Genomic DNA, 22,588 nt, shown 5'->3' on the forward strand with positions numbered 1-22,588 from the left:
ATAGTTAATGAATTCGTAGCAGACCTCATTTCATATATATCCACATCCATTCCCCTCACCACCCTCCACTTTCCCCATGTGAATATTTTGAAGCTAATACTGAAAAGTGTTTTATTTCATTCATAAGTAGGCAGAACACTTTTATTCTCTTTGACCTTAGAAATTCACTTCTTCCTTAGGGCTGCTGAGTTTCTGACACAAAATTGTCTTGCTTTCAGAAGAGGAGGGAAGAGTATTCTCATTCCGATCCCATTGATCTTCAAGTACATGAAATTCAAGATAAGCTTAGAGTTAAGTTCCTAACTTATGGAACATAAATACATTTTCACAGTACATAAACTAGTGGGAACAAATTCTAGTAGATTTCTTAATCTTAGTTCAATTTGAAATAGTATTTTGTCCATATCTTTAGAAAAAATAAAATTGTAGATTATTTTCCAAAGATCACATTATTTCTGATCTTTTGCATTTTACCTTCCTAAATTCCCCCCCGCCTCCTTCTTTTTACAATTTTAGCACCATTTTCAGAGAAGGCGATGGCACCCCACTCCAGTACTCTTGCCTGGAAAATCCCATGGGCGGAGGAGCCTGGTAGGCTGCAGTCCATGGGGTCGCAAAGAGTCGGACATGACTGAGCAACTTCACTTTGACTTTTCACTTTCATGCATTGGAGAAGGAAATGGCAACCCACTCCAGTGTTCTTGCCTGGAGAATCCCAGGGACGGGGGAGCCTGGTGGGCTGCCGTCTGTGGGGTTGCACAGAGTCAGACACAAATGAAGCAACTTAGCAGTAGCAGCAGCAGCACCATTTTACAGCTAACAACATTACTGAATAATGACACTATGATGAAGAAAAAGGAAAAGTTGTATTTATATTCATTTAAGTTCTCTTACCTGATTGCAAATTGAGGGTTAGCTTCTGATTTGTTCCTGATTTGTTCCTAGGCTTATGTTGTGAGAGCACATATCTTAATAAGGCTGATTTGCAAAGTCTAGTTTAATTACTGAGCCATTTAGATTTCTAAGAATGTAAACTTGTTAAGTTTTTTTTTTTTTAATGTGTAAGTTTTTATTATTTGTCCCTCTAAAAGATTAAAAGGAATCTTAGAACGTGGGAAAGAAGAGCTGGCTGAAGCTGAAATTATAAAAGATTCACCTGATTCCCCAGAACCTCCAAATAAAAAGCCTCTTGTTGAGATGGATGAAACTCCACCGGTAGAAAAATCAAAAGGTAAGGCAGAACTGTGGTAACTATGTAAAAAGTTTTCCAATTTAGTTCTGTTGTACAGAGTCCTCTATGTTTTATGTGAGCAAGAGCTGCTCACGGCTCCTCATGTCACTTCAGTTCAGTTCAGTTCAGTTGCTCAGTGGTGTCTGACTCTTTGCGACCCCATGGACTGCAGCACGCCAGGCTTCCCTGTCCATCACCAACTCCCAGAGCTTGCTTAAACTCATGTCCATCAAGTTGGTGATGCCATCCAACCATCTCGTTCTGTGTTGTCCCTTTCTCCTCCTGCCTTCAATCTTTCCCAGCATCAGGGTCTTTTCTAAGGAGTCAGTTCTTCGCATCAGATGGCCCGAGGATTGGAGCTTCAACTTCAGCATCAGTCCTTCCAATGAATATTCTGGACTGATTTCCTTTAGGACTGACTGGTTGGATCTCCTTGCAGTCTAAGGGACTCTCAAGAGTCTTCTCCAACACCACAGTTCAAAAGCATCAATTCTTTGGCACTCAGCTTTCTTTATGGCCCAACTCTCACATCCTTACATGACTACTGGAAAAACAGTGGCTTCGACTAGATGGACCTTTGTCAGCAAAGTAATGTCTCTGCTTTTAAATATGCTGTCTAGGTTGGTCATAGCTTTTTATTGTAGGCCTTAGTTATCTTGAAGGTAAACTAAATTCAGTTCTTTCAGGGTGAATGGGAAATGATATGACAGAGGACTGGGTTTTTAACCACTGCACCCTTACTAATACAGAAAGAACTCAAGGCTGGCCAGGTTACAGTTATTGGTAGCTCATCCTAGGGAGGTTTGTTTGTTTTTTTATGTACTACTATTGTAGTATATATTGTAATACATCTTAATATCCTCCAGTTCACTAGTTTCTTTGAAATTAGAAATAGAGGCAATCTTAACAAATTTGTCTTTCAGGCATTTGCCAGGGTACCTGCAAAATAATAGGCTTTAAATAAATATCTCCTGGTAAATTATCCTGTTACTCATATGCCACTGCTGATTAGGATGCAGTTAATTTAGGTTTATTCTAAACAATGCTTCAACATTGTTTGGAAAATACAACTCTAAAAATTGTTAGTAGTAGCAAAATGTTGCAGGCAACTGAAACATGTATTAGTAAGAGAATGACTTAAATGATGGTGTGTCCATAGGGTGGAATTTATAAAGCCCCAGAATTACTATTGTCACAAATGTCTACTCTTCCCTCTCGCTAAGGAATATCATTTCAGATTTTAACTTAGATAACTCCTTTTTCAGGAAAGACTTCCCTCACCTCCTTTCACACTTATCTGTGTTCTTTTTGATGATAGCCATTCTGACAGCTGAGAGGAGATATCTTATTGTGGTTTTGATTTACCTTTCCCTGATGACTAAGAATATTGAACATCTTTTCATGTGCCTGTTGGCCATCTGCATTTCCTCTTTGGAAAAATGCATATTCAGGTCCTCTGCCCATTTTTAAATTGGGTTGTTTGTTTCTTTGATATTGAGTTGTAAGAGCTGTTTATATATTTTGGATATTAACCCATTATTGGTCATATCAATTGCAAGTATTATATAGCATTCAGTAGGTTTGGTTTTATTTTGTTGATGGTTTCCTTTGCTGTGCAATCTTTTAAGTTTAATTAGGTTCCATTTGTTTATTTTTCCTTTTGCTTAGGGGACAGATCAGAAAAAAATCATTGCTATGATTTATTTCAAAGAGTATTCTGTCTGTGTTTTCCTCTAGGAGTTTTATGATTAATGGTCTTACATTTAGGTCTTTAATCCATTTGTATTTTATTTTTGTATATGGTGTTAGGGAATGTTTTTTGCCTCTTCATATTGTGTAGAAAAGAGTTAACTGTAGCAGGCCTGAAGCTATATCATCATTAGAAAAGCCTGCTTGCATGTTTGGCCCTTGGCTGACATCTGGGAATATGGCTTTCAAAACATTCCCCAAATAATGAAGTTATGTCTGAATTAAACACCTGCTTTCCTTCTGGGAGTCTGGAATTTTGGTAGTTGTAGTTAGGAAGACAATGCATATGTGCCCAGCCTCTATAAAAACTTTGAACTCTTGAATCTTACTTTTCTGTGCTTTTCTGACAGAAATATTGTACACACATGGCTGCATTTTTGCCTCTGGAGGAAGTATGCACTCTGTATGAACCCTCATGGGAAGGAGAGAACATGGAAAGCCTGTAGATGGATTTCTCTAGTCTTTGCCTATTGTGTCTTTCTGCCACACTGGGCTGGCTATGTGTTCTTACTCTGCTGCTGTAATGATTCTTAGCTATGACTTTCACTTGATTTTAGTTATTTGAGTCCTTCTAGCAAATCACTGAACTCTAGCAGGTGGTGTTGGAGATCCCTAAACACATACAAATTTTAGAATAAAGAGAAGATGATATTGCTTAAATTCATATAAAGTGAACAAGAATTAGGGGTAAATTTGTAAACTTGTAATCTTTGAAGTCATGAATTGTTCTACTTTTTTTCTCTTCTTTCAAATATTACACCAGGGCCAGTGTCCTTATTATCTTTATGGAGTAATAGAATCAACACTGCCAATTCCAGAAAGCATCAGGAGTTTGCTGGACGTTTGAACTCTGTTAATAACAGAGCTGAGTTATATCAACATCTTAAAGAGGAAAATGGGTTTGTATTATTTATTGTAGAAATTAGTTTTATTAATTGCCTTATTATAATTTTAAAAAATAAACACTGCCTGTTTTTTGTGTTCAGCAGTTTTGATAATGTTACTTAAAAAGAGAAAAAAATCACTTTCTTAAATTTTTGGTGTTTGTAAAAGACCTGGTATTATTCATTGTAACCATGAATGTTCAATAAACATCATAGAGGGAAAAATCATAAAGAAAACTTAGTATGTAGCACTGACCCTTGTATAAAATGACAGGGAGAAAATATTTTCCTAGTAAGTAGTACGGTATTAGGAATATTGAGTTTAATTGAATAAATCCAAAGTCTACAAATAATTGAAGATTTATTAGGATAAATATAAAATAATTTAAATGGTTATTTTAATTGCTTTTTTAGAAGAAATTTTCTTAAAAATGTATTGATAAAGAAATTTCTTTAGTAGAAAAGGAAATAAATTCTTGTCTAAATGGTAAAGATTTTTTCCTTTAGTTTTACTTTGAGCAGTATAGTGAAAAAACCAGTGGCCTTTGAAATGAAAGCTTGGGAAAGTCACGTGATCTCTCTGGGCCTCCCTTGATTTTCACTCATTTGCAAAACAAGGAAGTTAAACTAACCATCAGGAACCCTCAAGTTAGTTATTTTCTAAAGTGCTTACATTCTTCTGTTCTGTGACTATATTAGATTTTAATTTCATTTAAAATTTAGATAAGGAGAAAAAATACGGGTAGTTAATATTTTATCTTACCAGCACTTTTTTTTTCCCTCCTATTTTTCAGAATGGAGACAACAGAAAATGGAAAAGCCAGCCGGCAGTAAAGAGTGACTTGAGCAACTGAATTTAGTATACTGCATAGATATTTTGGATGGAATTTGATATAAGAACTTTTACAGCAAGATTGTATAGTTATGTTGCCTGGACTGGTTTTTACATTTTTAAAATATTTCAACTAACTTTATCTTTTTTGTATTAATTGTAAAATTGGCACATATGTCAAAAATATACATTTGTCCTCCCAAATTAAACAAATTTATTTTATGGTAGAGGGTGTTCCCTCTGGAAATGTTTTTTAAAAAATTCTTAGGCTTCTCTTTGCCAAATAAAACTATTAAAATATCTAAAATGCAAAATATTGGAGTGTTCTTTTAAATTAAAAATTATATTCATATAATGGCTGAGAATTTTGAGAAATTTTTAAGACATTTTAACAATTTGGGTGATATTTACAGTATTTAATATAAAATATTGCCTATGAATCTGCAACATATGTGGTGCTTTTCCAAAAACTAATGTTTTTGTTTGCTTATTTTGTATTTTATTTTAGATTATTTTGTGTGTGTGTGTGTTGCCCTTTTAAAAGCAGAGTTTGCAGGTAGTTTTCAGTTTGGGGATGTTAACATTAATATGTTGGATGATGTTATTTATTCCTTTTCTGCCAAAGACTTACTGTCCATTAACTTTTCATATTGAAAAAGAAGCATGAAGGAGATTGCTTTGCAGACTTATTTACCTGTATTGGATGATGTTATAATTCTTTTTCTGCTAAAAACTTACTCATTAACTTTTCATATGGAAGGAGAAGGATGAAGGAGATTGCTTCTGTGGATTTAAAGAAAAGTTACCCTGTTGCTTATTTTAATCCCTGAATAGAATCTTGGTCTCCTCATCTCTCAGAAACGTCTGGGTTATATGGTATATGTTTGGTGAGTCTTATTCCTGTGCTGCTTTTGGAAGCTCATAACATGTTGCAAGAAACATGTTATTTCATTGTTAAATGCTAATTCTAGGCTTTTTATTTTTCTTTGAGTTTCTATTAGAGAATAGGAAAAGCTCTTGGTTTAAATATAGAAATTCAATATTTTCTATTTAAAAAAAAAATCACTTGTGCTTAAATAAGAGTTCACCAGGTTCTCTTGTCAATCCAGTGAAATTTGCAGTGTTCTTCTTTACCCATCCCTGTGTGATTCTGAGCCGTTGTATCTGCCCTCTCCCCTAAGCTCGTGCCACCTTAATCCCTACCGCTGTGTTTAGACACACACCACTCCAAAGCATGACCAGAACTAGCTAGCACCTAGACTTGCAAGACTTCAGGAGTTGTAACCCAGTGCTAAATTATTGCATCATATTTACTTGTTTCTGCCTTATCCGTGATACCCATTTAACTTGTACCAAGTTGAAGTCCCTAGTTTAGTTCTTTTTTTTTTTTCTAGTTTAGTTCTTAAATCAAAAATACTTTCTTTATAACCCATTTGAAAAAGACTCTTTTTTTACTCTCAATTTGTGCTTCTTCCTTTCCCATGTGCTAAGGCAATGCTCCTTTGTTGACAGACTTATCTACATTTCAGTCTTCATTTTTAAGTAGTATTTTTGCATATATACTGCTGTTACTGTGTTCTACTGACTGGGAGGATATTTCTGTGGCTGCATTTTGAACTACTGTAGGTATTCTATATATTATTGGGGTTAATATTCTCCAGTAGACACATTCTTCTCTGTCTAACTATATGCCTTTTGAGCACCTAAAATTGAGCTCCTCCTTCATCTCCCACAGAACATCAGGCTATGTATTATTGGTCTTATCCTGCAATACCTATTACAGCCTTTTGGTGGAAGTGACTGTTTTAGGACAAAAATAGAAGAATGATTGGTGAGTTTTTGGTTCTTCTAAAACAGGATCCATATTGAGGATTTAGTAGTCAAGAGAAGTGGACAAAATATAAATTTAAAAAATTATTACCCTTCCAATACTGGAATCTAAGCTTAAGTCCAGACTTAATGATCGTGGGAACCAAAGTTACCCTACAGAGAACAAGTACACTTTCAATTCTAAACATTTTGATGCCAGTATCTTGGGAGCAAAAGATGTCCCTTATTTTTGTCCCCTGACTCCCCAGCACCACCAATGAAAGTTTGACATCCATCCATGGACAAAAGTCCCTTTGAGGGAGCTGTGGAATTCTGCATCCTATGACAGCCTGAGAAGAGTCTCAGCCACCTGTGTGTTGAGGTAGACTCAGCTGTGGACCATGCAGTGGCTCATGAAGAGGCTCCAAACCCTCAGCTACACTGTGGGAGCCCCTGGAAAACACTATCTTAGGCAGTCACCCATGGACATGAGAGCCTTTGTGGAATTCCAAGTTTCTAGGTGAGAAGTTTCAGCACACCACTGAGTAAAAAAGAAAGTACATCTGGAGGTATTGGAGTAGATAAGAGAAACAGCTTGACCTTACCTGCATCACCCTTCTCCAACGTGACACAGCTTAGGGCCAAAAGAAATCTTAGTATGGAGAAAGAGTGTATGATCGCCCAACTTCCCCAGTGGTGTTAACTCTTAACAAAAGTTAAGGGACAAAAGTATTAAAAGTAACCATAGCTACAATCCCAAAGAAAGGCAATGCCAAAGAATGCTCGAACTACCGCACAATTGCACTCATCTCACACGATAGTAAAGTAATGCTCAACATTCTCCAAGCTAGGCTTCACCAATATGTGAACCGTGAACTTCCAGATGTTCAAGCTGGTTTTAGAAAAGGCAGAGGAACCAGAGATCAAATTGCCAACACCCACTGGATCATCAAAAAAGCAAGAGAGTTCCAGAAAAACATCTATTTCTGCTTTCTTGACTATGCCAAAGCCTTTGACTATGTGGATCACAATAAACTGTGGACAATTCTTCAAGAGATGGGAATACCAGACCACCTGACCTGCCTCTTGAGAAACCTATACGCAGGCCAGGAAACAACAGTTAGAACTGGACATGGAACAACAGACTGGTTCCAAATAGGAAAAGGAGTACGTCAAGGCTGTATATTGTCACCCTACTTATTTAACTTCTATGCAGAGTACATCATGAGAAACACTGGGCTGGAAGAAGCACAAGCTAGAATCAAGATTGCTGGGAGAAATATCAATCACCTCAGATATGCAGATGACACCACCCTTATGGCAGAAAGTGAAGAGGAACTCAAAAGCCTCTTGATGAAAGAGGAGAGTGACAAAGTTGGCTTAAAGCTCAACATTCAGAAAACTAAGATCATGGCACCTGGTCCCATCACTTCATGGGAAATAGATGGGGAAACAGTGTCAGACTTTATTTTGGGGGGCTCCAAAATCACTGCAGATGGTGACTGCAGCCATGAAATTAAAAGACGCTTACTCCTTGGAAGAAAAGTTACGATCAACCTAGATAGCATATTCAAAAGCAGAGACATTACTTTGCCAACAAAGGTCCGTCTAGTCAAGGCTATGGTTTTTCTGGCAGTCGTGTATGGATGTAAGAGTTGGACTGTGAAGAAAGCTGAGCGCCGGAGAATTGATGCTTTTGAACTGTGGTGTTGGAGAAGACTCTTGAGAGTCCCTTGGACTGCAAGGAGATCCAACTAGTCCATTCTAAAGGAGATCAGCCCTGGGTGTTTTTTGGAAAGAATGATGCTAAAGCTGACACTCCAGTACTTTGTCCACCTCATGCAAAGAGTTGACTCATTGGAAAATTGGGGACAGGAAGAAAAGGGGATGACAGAGGATGAGATGGCTGGATGGCATCACTGACTCGATGGACGTGAGTTTGAGTGAACTCTGGGAGTTGGTGATGGACAGGTAGGTCTGGCGTGCTGTGATTCATGGGGTCGCAAAGAGTTGGACACGACTGAGCAACTGAACTGAACTGAACTGATAGCTACAATAATTTGTTAATAAATATACAATATAAAAGATGATTGTGACATCAAAAGCATGAAGAGGGGAATAAGTATAGAGTACCTACAAACCAATATCTACAGTAGACTCACAAAACATAAGGAGCAGGGAATCAAAGCATACCACTCCAGAAAATCATCGATTCACAAAATAAGGTAGCAAAGAGAGGAAGAAAGGAACAAGAGAAATACAAAATAGCCAGGAATAAAGATGACATTACCAAGTCTTTACCTATCAATAAGTACTCAAAAAGTAAATAGATTGAATTCTCTAATTAATTGAAGACATACAGTGACTGGATGGATTTTGAAAAAATAAAAGACACAACTGTATACTGCCTGCAAGAGACTCCTTCAGCCTTAAGGACACATAGGCTCAAAATGAGAGGAAAGCAACATTCCATGCAAGTGAAAACCAAAAGAGAGCAGGGTAGATATACTTTATATCAGACAAAATAGACTTAAAGCCAAAAATGATGACAAGAGACAGTCATTATATAATGATAAAGGGGTCGATTCACCAAGAAAATATCAGAATCATATATTCACCCATAATTGAGCACCTTAAGCAAATGTTAACTGCTCTGAAAGGATAAATATTGTATTATAACAATACAGTAATGCCTGCCGAGGTCCAGCCCTGGCTGATCCAGGGTATTCGAAGGAGAGAAGGCTTAGGCAACCTATTCAAATGTTAATTAGAGATATAAAGAGTAAAAGAATGAGGATAGCTCAGTAGGAAAATTCAGTGGAGAAAAGAGGCCGAGTAGCTTGGTTTACGCGGAAAATCAATATAATCCGTGGCACCAGGTTAGCTCTGACCACGGAGGCCGCAGGCGCCCTCTCGAATAGCGGAAGGTGCCCCACCTTAGACACCTTCTCGAGTGGGTCTTAGAAGCCCAGGCAAATAAATGGTCGCAGAGGATATCCGTGCTCCAGATGGAGACTTCAGCCAGAATGTGAAAAGAATGACATGGGGAGACCAAGCGTTGGTGAGCAAGGCCCGTAGCTTTATTTTTAACAGGGGCTTATATACCCTAAGTTACACATAGAGGATAATAGGGGATGCAAAGTCTTTGATCCTTATCAAAAACCAGGGTTTCTTTCCTGCAAATTTATCGTATACAAATGGTTTAGGTGATTTACATCATCTTCTGGCCAGAAGGCCTATTAACATTTTATGGCTCTTGACAAAGACTTATCAATCGTAAGACTTATTTTCTCTAAGAGTAATTATTTTAAGGTTTGGCGCCATCTTCCGAAGATAAAATTGCATTCCTATAGGGCGGATGTGTAATGGGTTTACAACAAAGGAAAGAATTTATTACCTTAAGGATCTAAAGTTACTAACACCAAGGCCACTACTTATTTTTTCTACATACCAACTATTAATTAATACATATTCAAGGATACAATTCAGGGGATGTGAAAACTTGGCAACAAGCATTGGCTCATCAATGAAATCTTTTACTAGTTTTATTCTGACAGTTTCTAACTCTCTGAGAGGCTCTAAGCTATTTGAATATCTTAAGCTTCCCGTGCCTCTCGAGGCTGGGAGACTGTAAACAATCGTATGCATAGCTGTAGGACTCCGGGTAAACTTGTCAGGAGAGTTAGAGAGCCAGTTGAGGGGTTTGGATTTAAACACTCCTAATTGCCCAGGAACTTTATTAATTGGAGCTGTAAGTTAACTCTTTGACAGAGAGAGCGAGATGGTGGTGGGGGACAGCCCCCAGTAAAGTCAGAGGTGAGAGCACAAAGCAATAAAGTAGGCAGACTCTGGTTTTTGGGGGGTAGATGCTCGAGAATATCCGGGGGGACTCCTGAGGCTCGATCCCGCCATTGCGTATGCCGAGCCTCCTTCCTCATGACCTTTGTCACAAGTGGAATGTCTCTCACTGGCTCCCGGCACAGTAATAGCAGGGGACTTCAGTACCCTAATTTCAACAATGAATGAGTAATTCAGATAGAAAACTAATCGTTAACTGAACCAAGCAGTCACACAAAATATTTCATCCAACTGCAACAGAACACACATTGTCCTCAAGAACACACACAATATTCTCCAGGATAGTTCACATGATAGGTCACAAAGAAAATCTTTGCAAATTTAGGAAGAGTGAAGTGATACCAAATGTCTTTTATGCCCACAGTGGTATGAAACTGAAAGTTGATAACAGGAGGAAAGCTTAAAAATTTACAAAAATGTGAAAATTAAATAACGCTCTCTTGAACAATCAATAGGTCAAGGAAGAAATCAAAAGAGAAATTTTTAAATATCTTAAAAATGGAAATTCAGCATATCAAAACATATAGTATGATGCAAAAGAGAGGACTTTGTAGCGATAAACACCTCTATTGGAGAATAAAGATCTGAAGTAAACAACCTAACTTTACACCTCATGAAACCAGAAAAAGAAGAAGTCCAAAGTAAGAAGAAGGAAGGAAATAACAAAGATCAGAGCATAAGTAAATGAAATAGAGGTCAGAAGAACAGCAGAAGAAATAAAACCAAGAGGTGGATTTATTGAAAAGATAAAATTGACAAATATCTAACTAGACTAAAGAAAAAAGACTCAAAATGATAAATGAAAGTTGAGACATTATAACTGATAATACAGAAATACAAAAGATGTTGAGACTGCTCAGTTCAGTTCAGTTGCTCAGTCGTGTCCAACTCTTTGTGACCGCATGAATCGCAGCACGCCAGGCCTCCCTGTCCATCACCAACTCCTGGAGTTCACCCAGACTCACGTCCATCGAGTCAGTGATGCCATCCAGCCATCTCATCCTCTGTCGTCCCCTTCTCCTCCTGCCCCCAGTCCCTCCCAGCATCAGAGTCTTTTCCAATGAGTCAACTCTTCGCATGAGGTGGCCAAAGGACTGGAGTTTCAGCTTTAGCATCATTCCTTCCAAAGAAATCCCAGGGCTGATCTCCTTCAGAATGGACTGGTTGGATCTCCTTGCAGTCCAAGGGACTCTCAAGAGTCTTCTCCAACACCACAGTTCAAAAGCATCAATTCTCCAGTGCTCAGCCTTCTTCACAGCCCCACTCTCACATCCATACATGACCACAGGAAAAACCATAGCCTTGACTAGATGGACCTTTGTTGGCAAAGGAATGTCTCTGCTTTTCAATATGCTATCTAGGTTGGTCATAACTTTCCTTCCAAGGAGTAAGCATCTTTTAATTCCTAGCAGTTGAGACTGCTAGGAATAACTATATGCCAACAAACTGTATAACACAGAAAAAAAAGTGAATTCCTAGAAATATACAACCAGACTGAATCATGAAGAAATAGAATATCTGAGCAGACCAATCATAAGCAAGGAGATTGAATCAGTAATAAAAAACATTCGCCAAAGGATAAGCCCAGGACCAAATGATTTCACTGGTAAATTCTACAAAATTGTTAAAGAAGTAATGCCAACACTTCTCAAACTCTTTCACAAAACGGAAGAAGAGGAAACATTCTGAAATGCATTCTATTAGGCCAGCATTATCCTGATACCAAATCCAGACAAGAACACTACAAGAAGAGAAACTAGATTTTATGGATATAGATGCAAAAATTTTCAACAAAATGTTAGCCAAACCAAATTCAATGACAAATTAAAAAGTGTACATACACCATGATTAAGGGGAATTTAGCAAAGATGGCTCAACATATAAAAATCAGTAAATGTGATGCATCACATTACTCAAATTAAAAAAATCATAAAATCACCTCAATGGATGCAAAATAGCATTTAATAAAATACAACATTCTTTTATGATAAAAGTACTGAACTAATTGGAAATAGAAGTAACATATCTCAACACAATAAAGGCCTTATATAACAAGCTCACAGTTCACAACATACTCATTGATGAATGGTTGAAAACTTTTTCTCTAACATAAGGAACAAGACTAGTCTTATTCAGCATAATACTGGAAGTCAGAGTAATGAGGCAAGAAAAATAAAAAGCATTCAAATTGGAAAATGAGGTAAAACTGACTTTGTTTGCAGATGATATAATCTTAAATAGAAAATCCAAAGACTCTACCAAAAAAGAAAAAGAAAAACTGATAGAACTAATCAAAAAGCTCAGTAAAGTTGCAGCATAAAACATCAACATACAGAATTAAATTGCATTTATGTACACTAACAATGAAGTATCTGAAAAGAAATAAAATTTCATTTACCATAGTATCAAAAAGAGTAAAATACTAAAGAATAAATTTGACTGAGAAATGAAAGGTCTATATACATTGAAAACTATGACTCTGGTGAAAGAAACTGAAGAAGACACAAGCAAATGGAAACATATTCCATGTTTATGGATCAGAAAAATTAATATGGTTAAAATAGCCATACTACCAAAAGCTATCAATAGATTCAGTGCAACCCCTATCAAAATTCTAGTGGTATTTTCACTTTTTTTAAAAAAGCTTTTTTTTTTTTTTTAGAACAAGGGTTCTAAAATTTGTATGGAGTCATAAAAGAATCCTGAGAAGGAAGAACAAAGGTGGAGGCATCACAGTTGCTGATTTTAAACTATACTACAAAGCTATAGTAATCAAAGCAGTATGGTACTGGCATAAAAATATGTACATTGAAAAATGGAACAGAGTTGAGAGCCCATAAATAAATTCTCATATGTATGGTCAACTGATATTTGAAAAAGGAGCAAGAATACTCAATAAATGGTGTTGGGAAAACTGGATAACAACATGTGAAACTATATCCCTATCTCACAAAAATTAATTTGAAATGGATTTAAAACTTAAAAACAAGACATGAAGCCACAAAACTCCTAGAAAAAGATACAGAAGGGAAACTTACTGATAACGATTTTTTGGATATGAAACCAAAAGCACAAACAACAAAAGCAAAAATTATTAAGTGGGACTACCTCAAGCCCATGGTCGGGAAGATCCTTTGGAGAAGGAAATGGCAACCCACTCCAGGATCCTTGCCTGGAAAATCCCATGGACAGGGGAGCCTGGTGGCTACAGTCCAGGGATCTAAAAGAGTTGGACACAACTGAGCGACTGAGCATAGGACCTCAAGCTAAAGAGCACAGCAAAAGAAACAATCAATAGAATTCAAAAGCAGCCTTTGATATGGTGGAAAATTTTGCTAATTATGTATTTGATAAGGGGTTAATGTATAAAGAACTCATATAGCTCAATGGCAGAAGAGGGATTGAGTCAACATTTTTCCAAAGAGGATATACAAATCATCAGTTTAGTTGCTCAATTGTGTCCAACACTGCGACTCCATGCACTGCAGCATGCCAGGCTTCCCTGTCCATCACCAACTCCCAGAGTTTGCTCAACCTCATGTCCATCTAGTCAGTGATGCCGTCCAACCACCTCATCCTCTGTCGTCTACTTCTCCTCCTGCCTTCAATCTTTCCCAGCATCAGGGTCTTTTCTAAGGAGTCAGTTCTTCCCATCAGGTGGTCAAAGGATAGTTTCAGCTTCATCATCAGTCCTTCCAATGAATGAGTACTCAGGGCTGATGTCCTTTAGGATAGACTGGTTGGATCTCCTTGCAGACCAAAAGACTCTCAAGAGTCTTCTCCAACACCACAGTTCAAAAGCATCAGTTCTTCAGTGCTCAGCTTTCTTTATGGTCCAACTCTCACATCCATACATGACTACTGGAAAAACCATAGCTTTGACTAGATAGACCTTTGTTAGTAATGTCTCTGCTTTTTAATATGCTGTCTGGATTTGTCATTGCTTTTCTTGCAAGGAGCAAGTGTCTTTTAATTTCATGGCTGCAGTCACCGTCTGCAGTGATTTTGGAGCCCAAGAAAATAAAGACTGTCACTGTTTCCTTGTTTCCCCATCTATTTGCCATGAAGAGATGGGATTGGATGCCATGATCTTAGTTTTTAAATGTGGAGTTTTAAGCCAGCTTTTTCATTCTCCTCTTTCACTTTGATCAAGAGGCTTTTTAGTTCCTCTTTACTTTCTGAAACAAGGGTGGTGTCATCTGCATATCTGAGGTTATTGATATTTCTCCTGGCAATCTTGATTCCAGCTTGTGCTTCATCCAGTCTGGCATTTCACATCATGTACTCTGCATAAAAGTTAAACAGGGTGCTCATATACAGACCTGATGTACTCCTTTTCCAATTTGGAACCAGTCCATTGTTCCATGTCCAGTTCTAACTGATGCTTTTTGACCTGAATACAGATTTCTCAGAAGGCAGGTCAGGTGGTCTGGTATTCCCATCTCTTGAAGAATTTTCCACAGTTTGTTGTGATCCACACAGTCAAAGGCTTTGTCATAGTCAGTAAAGCAGAAGTAGATGTTTTCCTGGAACTCTCTTGAGTTTTTGATGATTCAACAGAGGTTGGCAATTTGATTTCTGGTTCCTCTGCCTTTTCTAAATCCAGCTTGAACATCTGGAAGTTCATGGTTCACATACTGTTGAAGCCTCTCTTGGAGAATTTTGAGCATTACTTTGCTAGCGTGTGAGATGAGTGCAGTTGTGTGGTAGTTTGAGCATTCTTCGGCATTGCCTTTGGGATTGGAATGAAAACTGAACTTTTCCAGTCCTGTGGCCACTGCTGAGTTTTCCAAATTTGCTGGCACATTGAGTGCAGCACTTTCATAGCATCATCTTTTAGGATTTGAAATAGCTCAACTGGAATTCCATCACCTCCACTAGCTTTGTTTGTAGTGATGCTTCCTAAGGCCCACTTGACTTTGCATTCCAGAATGTCTGGCTCTAGGTGAGTGATCACACCATAGTGGTTATCTGGGTCATGAAGATATTTTTTGTATAGTTCTTCTGTGTATTCTTGCCACCTTTTCTTGATATGTTCTGCTTCTGTTAGGTCCATACTGTTTCTGTCCTTTATTGTGCCCATCTTTGCATTGATCACTGAGGAAGGCTTTCTTACCTCTCTGTGCTATTCTTCAGGACTCTGCATTCAGATTGGTATATCTTTCGTTTCTCCCTTACCTTTAGCTTCTCTTCTGTTCTCAGCTATTTGTAAGGCCTCCTCAGACAACCATTTTTCCTTTTTGCATTTGTTTTTCTTGGGGATGTCCTTGATCACTGCATCTTGTACAATGTCATGAACCTCTATCCATAGTTCTTCAGGCACTCTATCAGATCTAATCTCTTGAATCTATTTGTCACTTCTACTGTATAATCATAAGGGATTTTATTTAGGTCATACCTGAATGGTCTAGTGGTTTTCCCTACTTCCTTCAATTTAAGTCTGAATTTGGCAATAAGGAGTTCATGATCTGAGCCATAGCAAGGTCCTGGTCTTGGTTTTGCTGACTGTATAGAGCTTCTCCATCTTCAGCTGCAAATAATATAGTCAATCTGATTTTGGTGTTGACCATCTGGTGATGTTCATCTGTACAGTCGTCTCTTGTGTTGTTGGAAGAGGGTGTTTGCTATGACCAGTGCGTTCTCTTGGCAAAACTCTGTTAGCCTTTGCTCTGCTTCATTTTGTACTCCAAGGCCAAACTTGCCTTTTACTCCAGGTATCTCTTGACTTCCTACTTCTGCATTTAAACCCCCTATGATGAAAAGAACATTCTGTTTTGATGTTCTAGAAAGTCTTACAGGTCTTCATAGAACTGTTTGACTTCAGCTTCTTCAGCATTAGAGGTTGGGGCATAGACTTGGATTGCTATGATATTGAACGGTTTTCCTTGGAAACAAATGGAGATCATTCTGTCATTTTTGAGATTAGACCCAAGTACTGCATTTTGGACTTTTGTTGACTATAAGGGCTATTCCATTTCTTCTAAGGGACTCTTGCCCATTGTAATAGATATAATGGTCATCTGAATTAAATTCATCCATTCCAGTCCATTTTCAGAGAAGGCAATGGCACCCCACTCCAGTACTCTTGCCTGGAAAATCCCATGGACGGGGGAGCCTGGTGGGCTGCAGTCTATGGGGTTGCACAGAGTCAGACATGACTGAAGCGATTTAGCAGCAGCAGCAGTCCATTTTAGTTCATTGACTCCTAAAATGTCAATTCTTGCTATCTTTGTTTGACCGCTATCAATTTACCTTGATTCATGGACCTAACATTCCAGGTTGCTATGCAATATTTTTCTTTATAACATTGGACTTTGCTTTCATCACCAGTCACATCCACAACTGGGCACTGTTTTTGCTTTGGCCTCTTCATTCTTTCTGGAGTTATTACTCCACTCTTTTCCAGTAGCATATTGGGCACCATTGACCTGGGGAGTTCATCTTTCAGTGTCCTATTTTTTTTTTTTTTTTGCCTTTTCATACTGTTCATGAGGTTCTCAAGGGAAGAATACTGAAGTGGTTTGTTATTCCCTTCTCCAGTGAACAACGTTTTGTCAGAACTCTCCCCCATGACCCATCTGTCTTGGGTGGCTCAAAATGGCATGGCTCATAGTTTCATTGAGTTAGACAAGGCTATGGTCAATGTGATCAGTTTGGTTGGTTTTCTCTGGTTGTTCAACAAGATGGCAGAGTAAAAGGACGTGCACTCACCTTCTCCTGCAAGAACTGCAAAATTGCAAATTACTGTGAGTGTCCATGAGTCTACAGTGGAGGCATGGGTTGACAGGATACAAATCATAGTGTATGGTAAAATTTTCACAGTCCTGTGATAATTGCATGGTTTGTTTGAGGAACTATTACAGTCATAAATAGTGTGATATTTTACTCCCAAAATTTCATGTTTATATGAATATTGTTCAAAATCACTGCGTGGACATGTGCAAACCTCGTTAATGCATATATCTGTTAACATGTGGATTGACATTTGTGTATCATGCAGTAAGACTGAAAAACACACAGCATAGTTTTAGAGGAAAGTTGCCAGTGTTTGAATTCTTGAATACTGCTCCTGTATCCTGACTTTACAGTACTAAGTGCTGTTAGTTGAGGGCAAAACAATCTACAGTAGTTTGTTCTCATTGTTTTACGAGGCACTGTGTTATTTGCTTTGTTATTTCTGTAACACTTCAATTAAAGTCACCAGCACAATTGCACATGTGTGGAGAACAAAACTGTCCAGATGTTAACTTTATTATGGAGGTGTTGCTAATGTGAGCAAATCTAGAAATGTCCATATTATTGTAAAGATTTGAAGTACTAGACTTAATCCTGAGAACTCTGAATTTATTCTTATTAGGTTTCATTTCATTGAGATATAGTTCTATTATTAAAGTGAGCATATTAGATTGAACCATATAAAATTGTCATTTTAAAAGTAAAAACAAAATTGAATATTGGCCATTTCATGTAGTTTGATTTATAGATTTGTTTTTATATTCTGACCAAATATTTGGTAGAAACTAAATTTAGTAGCTTGTGCATATTGAAACAAGTTCCTCCTCGTGAAAGGTACAAACTTAATTTAGGGCCTTATTTGTAACATTTTAAATTAATTCCACCACTGCCCTGAATCAATTTAAAAATTAAAAGCTTCAAAGGACCTATGGCTTATTCATGATGATGTTTGGTAGAAACCAATGTAATACTGTAAAGTAATTATCCTTCAATTAAAAATAAATAAAATTTTTTAAAAGCTTCAAAAGAGAAGCACATTTTGAATTTAAATGCCCCTGTAATTTCTTTCTTAGTAAGGAATGGGGTAATACTCAACTATTTAGATTTGAATATTAAAAGAAGAGAGAAATATTATCCTATTTAAAAGCAGACATCACATTAAATTTATGTACTTACCAGATTCAAGAACAGTCCTTCAGAATACGTTTTAAGTTGTAGAAGAGGAGGGAAAAATAAAGGTCAAAGAGGTTAGAATAAAAAAGTGCCACAAGAGTTACAGAGATGTTCAGAAGACTGAAGATTTAGACAAGGCCAACCAAAAGATATGCCAACCAAGATGTTGGCAGTTAACTTCCAAAAAGCCATTTCCATGGAGTGGTGGGAGTAGAAACTACACTTTAGTGATTAAAATGTTACTTGAATGAAGTTAGAAAGGGAGGATATGAATCAGCTCTTTCAGAAGTGTGGAGGCCAAAGTGCTCTTGCCAGGTATGGTAGCTCAATAAGAGAACAGAACTGAGGGAAGGTTTGTTGTTATTTTTTGGTAGTCTTTAAAAAAAAATCAATATCATGTGCTTGTTTGTGAACTAAGGGTAAGAATACAAAGGAGTCATTTTAACAATATTCTTCCCATCCACGAGCATGGTACGTCTATCTGTGTCACCTTCAGTTTCATCAGTGTCATAATTTTCTGAGTACAGGTGTTTTACCTCCTTAGTTAGATTTATTGGCAGGTTTTGGATTTGGGGTTTTTTGCCTTTTTTGTTTTTTGTCTCTTCCATATAGCTTGCAGGATCTCAGTTTCCTGACCAGGGATTGAAGCCAGGTCACAGCACTGAAAGTGCTGTATTCTAATCACTAGATCACTGGAACTCCCAATTCTCAGGTATTTAATTCTTTTGGTTGTTATTGTAAATGGGATTGTTTTCTTAGTTTCTCTTTCTGATAGCTTGTTGTTAGAATACAAAAATGCATCATATTTCTGTATATCAATTTTGTATCCTGCATTCATTGATGAGTTCTAGTAGCTATTATGTTGAAATCTTTAAAATCGTCTATGTAAAGTATCGTGTCAATGGCAGTCAGTGACAGTTTTATGGCTTCCTTTCCAATTTGGATCCTGTATTTCTTTCAGTTGTCTGATTGCTATGGCTAGAACTTTCAATACTATATTGAACTAAAATGGTGAGAGTGGGCATCCTTATCTTGTTCCTGATCTTAGAAGAAATGCTTTAAGCTATTCATCACTGAGTATGATGTTAAGTGTGGGTTTGTCATCAATGGTTCTTATTATGTTGGGGGAGGCTCCCTCTATTGGGCCCTGATGGCTCAGATGGTAAGGAATCTGCCTGCAATGCAAGAGACCCAATCCCTGGGTTGGGAAGATCCCCTGGAGAAGACAATGGCTACCAACTCCAGTATTCTCCATGCCTGGAGAATCCCATGGACAGAGAAGTCTGGTAGGCTACAGTCCATGGAATCTCAAAGAGTCAGACACGACTGAGTGACTTCCACTTTCACTTTCAGGTTCCCTCTGTGCTCACATCCTGGAGAGTTTTTAATCATAATGGATATTTAATGTTGTCAAAAAGCTTTTTATTCATCTATTAAGATGATCATATGATTTTCAATTCTTCAGTTTATTAATGTGGCATATCACATTGATTGATTCGCAGATATTGAACAATCCCTGCATCTCTGGGATAAATCCCAATTGATCAAGATGTATGATCCTTTTTTAGTGTATTTTTGAATTCAGTTTGCTAATACCTTGTTGAGGATTTTTGCATCTATGTTCATCAGTGATAATGACTTATAACTTTCTTTTAGTGTGTGTGATATCTTTGTCTGGTTTGGGTATCAGGGTGATGCTGGCCTGGTAAAATGAGCCTGGAAGCATTCCTTTCTCTGAAATTTTTTGAATAGTTTGGGGGCTTCCCTTGTAGCTCAGTTGGTAAAGAATCTGCCTGCAGTGCAGGAGACCCAGGTTTGATCCCTGGGTCAGAAAGATCCCCCGGAGAAGGAAATGGCAACCCAGTCCAGTATCCTTGCCTGGAAAATCCCCTGGACAGAGGAGCCTGGTGGGCTGCAGTCCACGGGGTGCAAAGAGTTGGGCACTACTGAGTAACTAACACTCACACTTACACTTTGAGAAGGATAGGTGTTAACTCTTCTCTAAATGCATGGTAGAATTCACCTGTGAAGCCATCTGGTCTAGGACTTTTGTTTATTAGGAGTTTTTAAATTACTGACTCAACTTCATTACTGATAAGTGTTTTATTCATATTTTCTATTTCCTCATGATTCAGTCTTGGGGAAAGAATTAGTATTGTTAAAAATAACCATACTACTCAGGTCTACAGATTCAATGCAATCCCTATCAAAATACCAATAGCATTTCTCACAGAGCTAGAACAAATAACTAAAATTTGTATGGAAGCACAACAGATCTTGAATAGCCAGAACAATCTTAAGAAGAAGAATGAAACAGATGTATCACCTCCCTGATTTAAAACTATACTACAAAGCTATAATTATCAAACAGCACGGTACTGACACAGAAACAGATGCTCAGATCAATGGAACAGAATAGAGACCCCAGAAATGAAATCATGCTTATATGGGGAATTGATCTACAACAAAGGAGGTGAGAATATACAATAGGGAAAATATAGCCTCTTCAATAAATAGTTTTGGGAAAACTGAACAGCTACATGCAAAAGAATCAAACTAGACTACTTTCTCACACCATATACAAAAATGAACCTAAAATGAATTAGGACTCTAAGACTTGAAGCCATAAAACTTCTAGAAGGAAATGCTGGCAGTATGTTCTTTGACATCAGTCTTAGCAATATTTTTGGGGGGGATATGTTTCCTTACACAGAGCAACAAAAGTAAAAATAGACAAATTAAACTATATCAATCTAAAAGGCTTTAGCACAGCAAAAGAAACCAACAACAAAATGAAAAGGCCACCTATTGAATGAGAGAAGATATTTCCAAATGATAAATCTGAAAAAGAGTTAATATTTAAAACATACAAACAACTTATATAACTCAACGTTCAAAAACCAAAAAACCTAATTTTAAAAATGAGCAGAGGGCCTGAATAGGCAATTTTCCAAAGCAGACCTATAGATGGTTAACAGACACATGAAAAGATATACAACACCACTAATCATCAGGTAAATGCAAATCAAAACCACAAGATATCATCTCAGACCTGTCAGAAGAGTATTATCAAAACATCAACAAATAACCAGTGTTGGCAAGGATGTGGAGAAAAGCAACCGTTGTGCACTGTGATGAGACTGTAGATTGGTGCAAACACTGTAGAAAACAGCATGGAGATTCTTCAAAACACTAGAAATATGATCCACCACTTTTACTTCTTTGCATTTACCCAAAGAAATTGAAAACACTAATTAGAAAAGATACATGCACCCCATATTCATTGCAGAATTATTTTTAATAGCCAAGATGTGGAAGCCGCCTAAGTAACCATAGTTGATGAATGGATAAAGAATATGTGGTTGTTGTTGAGTTGCTAAGCCATGGTCCAACTCTTTGGACCACCCCATGGATTTCACCATGCCAGGCTTAGAAAATCGGGCTTCCCTGGTGGCTCAGATGGTAAAGAATTACTCAGCTGTAATAATGAAATTTTGCCATTTGTGACAACATGGATGGACCTTGAGGGTATTATGCTAAGTGAAATTAAGTCTGATAATACTGCACAGTCTCACTTATATGTAGGATCTAAAAGCAAAACAGATGAACAACCATAATCAAACAGAGTTATAGATTCAGAGAACAAGCAGATGGCTGCTGGAAGGAGGTGGGTCCAGGGAGGACAGAGATAGGTAACATAGATTAAGAGGTACAGACTTTCAGTTCCAGTATAATGAGTGAAGGGTATGAACTGCACAGTGTCAGGAATGTAGTCAGTAACTATGTGATATCTTTGTATGGTGACAGATGACAAGTACACTTATTATGGTGACCTTTTGAAAAGTACAGAGATACTGAATCACTATATTGTGCACAAAGACCTAATATAGAATTGTAGGTCAATTATACTTCAAAAACAAACTAATAAACAAATACGAATAGAGGCTAGATTTGTAGCTACCAGAGGGGGAAATAAATGAAGGCGGTCAAAAGGTACCAACTTCCAGTTGTAAGATAGATAACAAGTACCAGGGATTTAAGATACAACATGATAAAGATAATTAACACTGCCATACATAATAAGTGAAAGTTATTAAGAGAATTAATCTTGAGTTCTCATAACAACAAATATTTTTTCTCTTTATTGTGTTGTATCTATAGGAGATGATGAATGTTCTCTAAATCTATCGTGGTAAATCATTTAATGATACATGTAAATGAAATCATTGCTTAAACAGTGCTGTATGTCAACTCCAGCACTTTTATTTCTATCTCAATAAAACTTGAAAAAAATTAAAAAATACATGGAGAGGTAAG

General features: G+C 37.4%; 1 protein-coding gene across 4 annotated transcripts in view; it reads left to right on the forward strand.

Annotated features, from left to right (window-relative positions):
* The window catches only part of INTS13 (integrator complex subunit 13), a 31,415-nt gene extending 26,405 nt beyond the window's left edge, over nt 1-5,010 (forward strand). For all 4 annotated transcript variants that reach the window (XM_086401649.1, XM_086401646.1, XM_086401645.1 and 1 more), the window contains exons 15-17: nt 1,092-1,231; nt 3,744-3,879; nt 4,659-5,010. In XM_086401649.1, coding sequence (XP_086257775.1) covers nt 1,092-1,231; nt 3,744-3,879; nt 4,659-4,698 — 316 coding nt within the window. In that variant the 3' untranslated portion in view covers nt 4,699-5,010. The remainder of the gene's footprint in view (nt 1-1,091; nt 1,232-3,743; nt 3,880-4,658) is intronic.
* The last annotated feature ends 17,578 nt before the right edge of the window (nt 5,011-22,588 follow it).

The sequence above is a fragment of the Bos grunniens genome, chromosome 5, assembly GCF_055505025.1.
Source record: "Bos grunniens cultivar Pamir isolate PY7600 chromosome 5, Bosgru_T2T1.0, whole genome shotgun sequence".
NCBI lineage: Eukaryota > Metazoa > Chordata > Mammalia > Artiodactyla > Bovidae > Bos > Bos grunniens.